The sequence below is a fragment of the Mirounga leonina genome, unplaced genomic scaffold, assembly GCF_011800145.1.
Source record: "Mirounga leonina isolate KUSES-001 unplaced genomic scaffold, KU_Mleo_1.0 Mir_126, whole genome shotgun sequence".
In the NCBI taxonomy this organism is placed as follows: domain Eukaryota; kingdom Metazoa; phylum Chordata; class Mammalia; order Carnivora; family Phocidae; genus Mirounga; species Mirounga leonina.
Window position 1 is genome coordinate 23,040,463 of NW_023270314.1, and position 12,268 is coordinate 23,052,730.

A 12,268-nucleotide genomic window follows, 5' to 3' on the forward strand; every position below is an offset into this window, starting at 1 on the left:
AGGTATTAAGTATTGTTATTGGCTTTTCTTTTAGTTTGCCTTGTTAGTGCATGGATTTAATTTGACAAATATATCTCAGAGTTTCCTAATGTAAAGTGATAAATACCTGAGAAATCTAGATTGTGGTCATTGATATAAATTCTTTCAAATAGATCTGAGAGAGTAATAGATATGGAGTGGGAACAGGTTAAACTGAGTGTAAGATGAATGCATGATTCACAATGCAGTTTGAGGGTAAAGGGAGTCTTGCCGGAGAGTCTTGGAGAATATCATAATCCTATTCCCAAAAACCCTTTTTACTGAAGAAATAATGTAACTTTTTTTAAACATATATGATAATGATCAAGAAATAAAATACAAGTGAAAACTAAGATGACAGCCAAAGCAGACAAGGTTTGTCTTATGCATGTGACTTTAGGGTTTAAAAGAACCAATTTTAGCAATTATTGTGAAACTGACCATAATTGTGCTAAGAGAAAAGGCAGGAAAACTGACATTTTCTTTGACAATGATAACATTATACCGGGCCAATAGGCTACTCATGCCTAATTCATTGCACTTATCAAATTAAATTTTAATTACATGTTGTTTTTCTCCCCACTAGAATCTGAGATAATTTAGAGCAAGAATCCTCCTTTTTCATCAGTATAACCCCAAAGCCTGCCATAAGTAAGAAAAGCCTAAATGAGTTCATTACACATTAGAAAGTCCTTTAATGTAACAGTTCTAATATTGAACATGAGCTTTTATTCATAAATTGTTACAAATGAAAGTCAGTGTGAAGATGAAAGTAACCCAACTAGTCTGGGTTTTGAGGTTAAAGGAAAGTGATTAAATTCCCAGTTCTGAAAGCTGCAATCTCTGTACATTGAACTTTCAACCTCAGTTTCACTGTGTTCATTCACCTATAAATTAGAAGTAATAATGTTCACTTTCTAAGAGGTTTTGTAAAATAAATACTGCATGTGATTTGCTTAATACAAAGTAGAGTGTGTGGAATATTATCAGTAGATATTATTTCTCTTTCATATTTCCTAAAACCCTAAAGTCAGTTCCAGATGCCACAAATTTAAAGCTCAGTTCTCCAGAAAGGTGAACTTCCACTGGTTTATCATAGTTTTATCCATTTTATCCATTTGATATATTTTACATTGTCTGTTCTCTATTTTTTAATTTTTGGAGGTATTTTATCTACCTAAAGAAAAATACCTCTGACAAAGAGAGATTAGTAAATAATAGCACCCCATAAAAAATAGCACCCCATAAAGTTGCTGGCAGGATTAAATGAGTCAATACAAAGGAAACAATAGATCTAGAATGTAGGAATTGCTGAAAAATTTTATGTTATCTTCTACCCCCTTCTACCTTCTTTCTCTTCCTCCTCATTAGCATCATAATTATTATGAATAGTATAAATATTTTTAATATGTATGAGTTTCTAATCTTTTAATATATTTAAGTAGATATTTGTATTTTATTCCCAGTCCTCTGGTGATTGTGATTATTTAATTTCATGGAAATGACAAATAGAATCAAAATTTTCTAATAACATTCATTTCTATTACTGGGTAAGAATGAAAAGTTCAGAAATCCGCACCTATCCTGACACTCTTTCCATCAAACTAAATGCCCAGTGTCTCTTCAAAGGCAAACCACTACCATTCAAAATCATAATCATTAACCCAATTGTATTACTTCATCCAAATACATTTGAATAAAACACTTGAATTTACAGAAAATTCTGAAACAATATTCAGTTGATCAAATTTATTGAGTTCAATGATTGGGAAACTTTAATATGGGAATGGAAAGAAAGGGGAAAATATAACTCTAGTAAAGGAAAGGGAGGTTTAAGAAAGTGTGAATAATAGTATTTACAAGAACTTCATTCTTTTAATGCTACTCATACTTTCATTTACTGGAGAAAAATATAAGCTTTTGGATGGTATTCTTAAAGGCTTGCTTTACTTGCTCGTTCCTTAGGGTATATATAAATGGATTCATCATAGGAGCAACAGAAGTATTTAAAATAGCCACTCCTTTGGTCAATGATGCCTTTTCTTTTGCAGACGGGTTGGCATACATGAATATGCAGCTTCCGTAAGAGATGGAAATGACAATCATGTGTGAGGAACATGTAGAAAATGCCTTTTTTCTCTGACTGGCAGAGGGCAGTTTCAGAATTGTTCTAATGATGAACATGTAGGACAGAATTATTAATGCCAAAGTGAAAAGCAGAATCACTATTGCAGAGTAAAAACCAATCACTTCTAGGAGCCATGTGTCTGAGCAAGATAATTGCAAGAGGGGAAAATAGTCACAAGTAAAGTGATCAATGACATTGGAACCACAGTAATCTAACTGGAGAAAAAGAATAACTGGTGGGAAGATATTTAAGAATCCTGCCAGCCAAGCACAAAAGACAAGTAAAATGCAGACTCTTTTGTTCATGATGGTTGTATAGTGCAAGGGTTTACAGATGGCCACGTAGCGGTCATAGGACATGGCAGTTAGAAGATAAAATTCAGTTATACCCATGAAGATGAAGAAAAACAACTGAGCTGTACAATTATTGTATGAAATCGCTTTGTCTCTGGTGATAATTGTGACCAGAAATCTAGGAATACCGACAGTTGTAAAAGATATTTCTAATACAGAGAAGTTCCTGAGGAAGAAATACATAGGGGTCTGCAGATGGGAGTCAACCAAGGTGAGAGTGATGATGGTCAAATTACCAGTGACACTTAATATATATGTGATAATTAAAAAGAGAAAAATCAGAATCTGAAGCTCTGGGTCATCTGATAGCCCTAGAAGAATGAATTCTGTGGGTACTGTGTGGTTTTTCATTGCCGATCCTTTCTTCCCCCCTTTAGAATGGAAAATGTATGTTCCCCTATAGGACATAAAAAAGTTAAAACAGGATTGAGGTTAGGGTATAGAATCTTAAAAATATCCATGGTGATGAATAATCTATGAAATCCAAAAACAAACGTTTTCTTTCAGCAACTCTGTCCAATTTCTACTGGGCCTCACATTCAAGTAATACATATTATTTGAAATTAAATCTTGATTTCTTTTTGTTGAAAATACACTGTCGTGGGCCATGGATAAAAAAAATCTTGCGCTGACTTTAAGCAGAAGCTATTTATTCTAATTTTTTAAAATAAGATTCTAATTATTCTTTAAAATATTTAGCTCCTTTTATAAAAAACATGAAAATATTCTAGTTGATATTTTTCTTTTCCTCAGTATTATAAAAAGTAGTCTGGATTATGGATAATCTAAATAGAGTGTTTGAAATCTCACAGGGGTTATTTAGGCCTACCTCCACATTTTATATTTTGAGGCCCACATAGTTTAGGAAACTTTCACAAGATTAAACAATTAGTCAGCACAGTAATCATCTTGGTGTAGAACGTGCATGTTTATCCATGGGAATGTTTTGTTGGCATTCTCTCATAAATTACTTTCTCAAGGTTTGGTTCATGCTATCACCCTCTTATCATATATATATATATATTTTTTTTTGCTTTACTAATAAAAAGGCAGAAGGACAAGAAGGTAACCTATTACTAAATTAAATAATTGTCTAGAAATAGTTTAATTCATACAATGCGTAATCCTTTTCTTTTTTTTACAATACAGCTATGGAAAATGAAGAAGTAGATGGTCAAAATAATATTAACTGGGAAGCAGATATTCTTTCTAATAGGGAATTTTCAAAATAACTCTGTTTTATAACAGAACACAATTTCAAATTAGAAAAAAAATGAACAATCCAAGATTGATTTCTGTGTTCCTGCTTTAGGATTTCATTAATAGTCTCTTGGTAGTAAGTAATTATTTAATTTTTAGTATTGAAAGAGTTGTAAATCCTTAAACATACATACAAACACAATTTCTTAAAACATTTGAGTAAAATGAAGATATGTATATTGAAGAATAAAAAATTTACTTACTTCCTGATTCTTCTTGATGATTTAGTCTCAAATTTTATCATCTGATTTGCTTAAACATTTACACAATTTCAGAGCTGGTAAATCGAGTTAACAAAATATTTGGTTTCTATTGTTCTTTCAAAACAAGTGTGTTGATTTAACTTTTTCATGGTTCTTAGGAAGTATAATTCTCTTTGACTCTCAATGCCCTTCATTCCTGATCCTACAAAATGCTGACAACATTTTATTATAATACAACTCATTCTTGCTTTTCATCTCTCACTCAAACTCCATGTACAAATTCAGCTACACCTGGGTTGACTAGTACTCTTCCATTTGCCTCTTTTCATATAATACAAAACACTTATTTATTAAATCATTTTTCTTTCCATTCATGCAATCATTTAAAATCAGTATTTTGTAATTCTTTGATTATACATCTATAAAATGTAAGTAGTATTTTCCTTAGGTTCAGGGACTGCTATATTTTCCTGCAAACGCTGCTTTGAAAGATAGAAAATATGGAATGTTCTTCTCTACCTACGCCATAGAAATGGAACTGGACTTATTTTATCTGTGTCTTTTTGTGGCCCAGGGGAATTCATTAAGTAAATAGAGTGCCAAGGAGAAGAATCATTTAAGATACAGGTGAATCATTTTTATAAATATTGATTAAAAAGTATATGTAAAGCAAAATGATTGAAGTAAATAGGCAAATATAGAAACAACGTGATACTGAGTGTGTGAATGCTTGATTTAGAATTTAACTCTTCTCCTTAATACCCATTACCCAAAATTTCACCACGACCCAAGCAAAATGTACCTACGAAAAAATCCAGTGGTTGAAAGCTACCACAGATACACCATCAAAGCCAAGATAATCAAAAACATAAAAAAGAGAGATAAAAGAGAAAAAAAAAAAGAATTTCACTCCTCTATGATTGTACAAGGAATTCACATTTTTCTCCCAGAAACTGGACTTGCCTTCAGTAGAATTAGTATGCTTATATCCTTTGAATTTTGGCAACTTAGAGAAGAATTCTTTACCAGAATGAAATGGTGGAAAACACTGCTATGGATTTCTAGTATGACTTGATTGTCTTCTGAAATGGACAATCTATTAAAGGCTGATGAGAAGGTTTATACCTACATTGGCCCTTTGAATTTAGGGAAACCCTTCTGATAGCCCCTCCCTAATGTGGCTTTTATTGCCTTTTGACTATTTTCTTCACTGTGTTATTTACTTGCATTAAACAGTTGTTTATATTTGTGCATATGACATCTTCTCATATTGAGAATATTTATGAATCAATAAAATAAATAAATAAAAATCAATAAATAAATACCAACCTGGCATTGGATATTTTGAATTTGTTTATTTCCACATTTCCTTCAATGAGAGATGTCATTTTTATTACTAGAAGAATAGTATGGTATAGAAATATATAAGAATGCCATATGTACACGTATATGTAATATAATTTTATATTTAACAATTTATCTTTATTTTCTTCACAGTTATAAATGTGGACATAAAAACATACATGCATTTAATGCCAGCAGTGTAGATTATTATTATTTTTTTTAGTGCAGATTGTTTATGATTGAACTAAATCACTAACTCACACATAGGAAAATACATAAACACTGAGATGTATTGAATTTATAAGTGATACACATTGAAATAGGCACTGAAAATATTTATTCAAGATATTTCAGTAGAGATAGTGAAACTCATTTTCTACTTATGAAAATTCGTTTCCTTTGCCTTCAGTTTTGTATCCAAATAGTGAATGTTTTCATATTTTATTCAGAGCTTTTATTGATTACCAGGCACTGACCATAAAATTATCTCATTTTTTCAAACAAGCAGACAATACAAAACCCTCTGAGGTCAGTGCTATTATTATTCAGGTAAAGAAAGAGTCTGAAGCAGAAAGAAGTTAAAGTGTCTGGTGTCCACCACTTGTGTATTTGTGAGCAACGCAATTTTTAGTGACTTACAGGAAAAGGAAATGAATTTCTATCTCACAAAGCACTGCACTTCATGAAATATCCTATTAGACATGTTTCTTCTTCATATCTTTTCTCAAATTCCTAGATGCTGGATTGTCTCTCTCTTTCCTCCTTGAGCACTCTCTCACTCTCTTTCTACCTTTACTGTTTTATTCCTAGTTCCAAATTGCTCTCTAGCTTTTCTTTAGGCCTCCTAATAATTTACTTTTAATGAACACTGATTACACTTGTTACCTTCCTATCCACAAGCTAGTAGGACATCTGCTTTTTACTAATGTGTCAATTACCTCCATGTATTCTGAGGTTGATGAGTGACTATGTTTTAGGTCAATGAAACATCGTTCAAGCTACCAGGTTTCCCTCTCCTCAGAGAGTGGAGGATGGATTTTAATTACAAATAATGGTTTGCTGTAACATGTTCAAAATCAAAAAATAAAAGTTGTTAAATCAAATGGTTAAGGGATCCAAATGTTTTAAGACTTTCTCTAAGACCTGAACTGGCATCAGATTACCGAATAATTCCAGTATGTATTACTAATTATTTTCAGTGATATATTATCATCTTTTATAAGTAAGCCCCTCCACAAGATGTCTGGTTGGCTTCCCATTAACTGACTACCATCATTCAACTGAGCTATTTTACTTAGTTGAATTTTTAATCTCAGAAGTGTATTGACTGACAGATGATGTTGGACCTCATATATTACTAGGTGTAATCCAAATAGTTATAAGAATTTTTTTGTGTGAAAAAAAAATAAGGGTTTGCATCATGGGAATTCCTACCATTAGAAAGCTCCATATGCAAACCTTAGCAAGAAGTGTCCTCATTAACTTCACAAAAATCAATACACATCAAATAAATTGATTTTACATAGTTGTCAAAGGCCTAATGTAAAATAAAAGAGAAAAATGAACACCAAATGCCTTAGAAAATATTCAATTAGTTATTTCTTTGTCATACAAAATGTCTAGTTATGATAAAATGCACATTTTATTTGAACACTGTTTTTTTTTTTTTAGTTTTTTTTATTCTTATGTTAATCCCCATACATTACATCATTAGTTTTAGATGAAGTGTTCCATGATTCATTGTTTGTGCACAACACCCAGTGCTCCATGCAGAATGTGCCCTCCTCAATACCCACCACCAGGCTAACCCATCCTCCCACCCCCCTCCCCTCTAGAACCCTCAGTTTGTTTTTCAGAGTCTATCGTCTCTCATGGTTCGTCTACCCCTCCGATTTCCCCCGCTTCATTCTTCCCCTCCCGCTACCTTCTTCTTCTTCTTTTTTTTTTTCTTAACATATATTGCATTATTTGTTTCAGAGGTACAGATCTGAGATTCAACAGTCTTGCACAATTCACAGTGCTTACCAGAGCACATACCCTCCCCAGTGTCTATCACCCAGTCACCCCCTCCCACCCCACCCCCCACTCCAGCAACCCTCAGTTTGTTTCCTGAGATTAAGAATTCCTCATATCAGTGAGGTCATATGATACATGTCTTTCTCTGTTTGACTTATTTCACTCAACATAATACCCTCCAGTTCCATCCACGTGGTTGCAAATGGCAAGATCTCATTCCTTTTGATGGCTGCATAATATTCCATGGTATATATATACCACATCTTCTTTATCCATTCATCTGTCGATGGACATCTTGGCTCTTTCCACAGTTTGGCTATTGTGGACATTGCTGCTATAAACATCGGGGTGCACGTAGCCCTTCGGATCCCTACTTTTGTATCTTTGGGGTAAATACCCAGTAGTGCAATTGCTGGATCATATGGTAGCTCTATTTTCAACTTTTTGAGGAACCTCCATACAGTTTTCCAGAGTGGCTGCACCAGCTTGCATTCCCACCAACAGTGGAGGAGGTGAACACTGTTTTAAAAGCTAACTCAGTGTTATGTACCTTATTATATGTGTTTAAGTTGGGTAAAATATTTAGTCAGTGCTCTGATTGCTAGGACACTGGAACCATTCTAAATTATTCAAACATATTTATTTATTCAAAAAATATTTATTGAATACCCACTACATGGCAGATGCAGGTTCTAAATGAGGAGGAGAGTGACTTCTGGTCAATGTCTAACAACTGCCTCTCAGGGGGTGGAGGTGAGGGCTGCTCTGTAGAGTTGATCCTGTTCTAAGATGTGAAGTCCCTCCCATGGCAGGTTGCAAGCTACAGATGTGGGCTTTCTGAACGCAGAATTGAGAAGACACAAGCACAGCTGGCTCTTGGGAAGCGTATAGGCAGGCCCTGCACCCTGCTGCTGGGACCACAGCATTTGTCTGCAGAGGAGACAGAGATCCCTGCTCTCCTGGGGTGAGGGATGCTAGAGAATACAGACACTGAGCAATAAGCATGATTGATTTGTAAGCTATAAGGTCTTTTATAAATTAATAACTATTTTGTAAAGGAAGAGAAAACTGAAAAACCTTGGAAGGGTGGAGCTACTATAATTTTCTGTAGTGTCATCGGGGGAGGCCTTATTGAGGTGACATGTGGATATCTGGGAGAGGAGTGTGTCTGGTTTAAGAACCACCTAGTGTAAATGCACTAAGGCCTTAGCAGGAAAATCATGTTATTTGCAAAGAAAGACTTATTTGTTTCTTCCTTTCCAATGCTCCTAAATGTATTTGTGTTTGTTTTACTAGGGCCCTGGGTAGAACCTCCAGTATAGTACTGAATAAACACAATGATAGCGAGCTTGTAACTGATTTTTGTTAAAATGATTTTTCAATGAACAAAGTGTATTATGAAACAAATAAGGTTTTGCATCATTTGCACTGAAATGAATTGTATGTGTAAGCTATTATATCAAAATTGCCGGAAAAAGTAAGAGAGTGTTATAACTCTTAGCCATGACTATATTTATGGTCTTTGTATAGTAAATTAAAAATGTTAAACATGACTTAATATTTTCTGAATTTCTAGAAAGTGTGTTTCTGATGAAGTCATAAAACAGTCTCTCTTACGCTTTTGTTCTGTCTTTTTCTGTCTCTTAATTTTATAAGAATCATTGTGGAAAAATTGGAATTTAAAAATATTTAAAAAAAGGAAATGAGGTCAGTCTCATAGTTACAGAGTGGAAAGACTAGCTAAAGGAAGGGAAATGCATGAGAAAGGGATTGGAATTTAAATGGAAAAAATATATATATATTCAAATATCCTCAGTATACTGCTGGCAATAGAAATATAAGCAATGAAATAAAACTCTAGTGAGACTATGTGGATATTCATAGACTTTTGAGGGGCCCTGGTTTTTGTTTACTTGTTCTTCATTATGCCTCTAATTTATGACAACACTTTTATTTTTTCATTTGAGAAAAATATAATCTTCCTTGCCCTGTCCATGAAGGCTCGCTTGACTTGCTGGTTCCTTAGGCTGTAAATAAAGGGGTTCAGCATGGGGGCTACTGAGGTGTTTAGCACAGCAACTCCCTTGCTCAGAGACACTCTGTCTTTTGCTGCTGGGTTAATGTACATGAAAATGCAGCTGCCATAGGAGATGGAGATGACAATCATGTGGGATGAACAGGTGGAAAAGGCCTTTGTCCTCCGACTAGCAGAAGGAATCCTCAAAATTGTTCTGATGATATATATGTAGGACAGGATTATTAACGCCAAAGTGAACATTAAAGTAAACACAGCACAGGAAAAGCCCACTATCTCTAGGAATTTTGTGTCTGAGCAAGAAAGTTGCAGCAGGGGAAAATAATCACAGGTGAAATGGTCTATAACATTGGACTTACAGTAATCAAGCTGTATGAACAGCATGAGTAATGGGAATATGATTAAGAATGAAGCCAACCAAGAAACAAGGACAAGGAGTATGCAGACTCTGGGATTCATGATGGTCATGTAATGCAGAGGTTTGCAGATGGCAATGTAACGGTCATAGGACATGGTGGCGAGAAGGCAAAATTCAGTGACTCCCAAGAGGATGAAAAAAAAGAACTGAGCCATGCAGTCATTAAAGGAAATGATTTTATCTCCTGTAATCAAGGTGCCCAGGAACTTGGGTATGCTGACAGTTGTGAATGAAACCTCTAGCAAGGAGAAGTTTCTGAGGAAGAAATACATGGGAGTCTGGAGGTGGGAATCCAGCAGGGTAAGGGTGATAATGGTCAGATTCCCAGTGATGCTGAGCATGTAGGTGATGAGCAGAAAAACAAAGATCACCCCCTGAAGCTGTGGGTCATCTGATAATCCCAGGAGGATAAACTCTGTTATTTCTGTGTAGTTTCTCATTTTTTTTCTCTTGTGTAAACTAGAGGAGAAAACACAAATGGAAGGATTAGAGAAAGGGGATTACATATGGGTAGTGCTGGAATTTATCTCTGGAAGTAAACTAATTTAATTTAATTAATTTGTGAGATCTTTAAGACAACTTAATAAAAGTAGGTAACATGTTTAAAGTAAATTTTTACCATGTGCTACACTCTGTGTTTTACATAGAATGTTTCTTCATAAAATCCTTATTTCTCATTTTGGGAACTGAATCTAAAAATATTTTTAAAAATCTCATCCACATTACGTACCCTCAATGAGAAGAACAGGAATTTTAACCTAGGTTTTTCTGAATGTTTGATAACTGGAATAGAAATGCTGCCTGTTGACTCTTAAGAGTAATTCCCTGAAGGGTTCCCTTCCCATTGGGAAAATCTTTGTCCTTCTTCCAACTAGAAATTGTCTCATTTCCTCATTTCTGTCACATAATTCCCTGTATTATTATTTAGTAGTATAACATAGAAAAGACGATGTGTTTGGAGAAAGGTCACTCAAATGGGGATGTGACCAAAATTTGAGTCACTGAAGTTCAATTTTCAACATTATGACAAAATTCCCAAGTTTTCTCTCTGGTTCACACTCTTCTTTTCCAACCTCCTATGCCTCACCTGAAGCCACAGTTAATGAATTCTTTGACACAATGTCCTCAGACTTTAAAGAGTACAGAGTTGAGAGAAGGCAGGGTAGAAATTTAGTAGACTGCATCTACATATTCATGGGCTAAGGAAACCAATGTATTTATATCTAAAATTATTTTACCAAACATTTTTTCCTTCAGAGTTTCTTCTATCTAAATGTTGTTAGTATTACTCTTTTTTTTTTAAGATTTCATTTATTTATTTGAGAGAGAGAGAATGGGAGACAGAGAGCATGAGAGGGGGAGGATCAGAGGGAGAAGCAGACTCCCCGCTGAGCAGGGAGCCCGATGTGGGACTCGATCCTGGGACTCCAGGATCATGACCTGAGCCGAAGGCAGCTGCTCAACCAACTGAGCCACCTAGGCACCCAGTATTACTCTTTATATATGAATTCTGCTTTCAATCCCATATTATAGTTTTATATTTTTCCTTTTATCTACATGAGCATTCAGTTATAGAAGCTTTATTTTGTCAACACCTTGGAGTATATGATGAAACAGTACATGAAATCCCTTTATATTTTTTCCTGAATAATAATAACAATAATAATATAATGTATTTTAAAGTGAAGCTGAATTTTCCTCAATAAATCAAACCAGTCCATTATCATATCCCTCATTCTGTGCATTCTCATTAAATAGTAAAGTGTTCAATTTAGTATCATGAGAGAAGTTTTGCAATAGGATATTTAGTTTCAAGATGTAGAATTGTTGATTATTGGTATATAATGCATCATAATACTGTGAAATTTCTTGCTCTTTTTTCCCCTTACTTGCCTGAGTTCTCTTTTCACTTCACTGTTTAGCAAAAAATATTGCTGTTGATTATTTAAGGCAAATTCCAGCTGAGATGGATAGTGCCTACTGGGAAAGCATGTGAGAGTCACAAGAAATGAACATTTCTTTTGCTATTTCTCAAGGACTGGAGGAAACAGGCTGAAGAGCACTTATAAGAGAAACAGACATCATAATGACATAGTTTGTAAACAAACTTATGGCAATTCAAGTGTATGATGGATATTTCAATCATAAAAGTCATTGTTCTCAATGAACAATCCTCTATAATTAACACTGTGTGTACACTCTTTGATCTGTAAATTATTTCTGTGATGTTTTTGGTAGAGTGATGAAAAATATATCCAAGACTCTAAAACATCATTTCAAGCTTTCCTTCCTAACTACCTATCCACGTTTCCTTTACCTAGTCACATGTAACTTATGTTCACAAGCTTTGTAGTCCCATTTGTCCTTTTCTTTTCAATGAATTCTACTCTGTCATGGATATCTAATTCTTGAATCACGTGTGTCATTCATTGAAAGTAAAAATTAACATATTCTATAAAGAGGTACTTACTATTGTGTTAAATAAAATAACTG

General features: G+C 34.3%; 2 protein-coding genes across 2 annotated transcripts; both read right to left on the minus strand.

Annotated features, from left to right (window-relative positions):
- Window positions 1–1,911: 1,911 nt before the first annotated feature.
- On the minus strand, window positions 1,912–2,850 carry LOC118008445 (olfactory receptor 6C3-like). Its single transcript, XM_035001988.1, has one exon. It carries the CDS (start codon window positions 2,848–2,850, stop codon window positions 1,912–1,914), a length of 939 nt encoding a protein of 312 aa, XP_034857879.1.
- Window positions 2,851–9,258: 6,408 nt separating this feature from the next.
- LOC118008993 (olfactory receptor 6C1-like) lies at window positions 9,259–10,215 on the minus strand. Its single transcript, XM_035002891.1, has one exon. It carries the CDS (start codon window positions 10,213–10,215, stop codon window positions 9,259–9,261), a length of 957 nt encoding a protein of 318 aa, XP_034858782.1.
- Window positions 10,216–12,268: the final 2,053 nt, after the last annotated feature.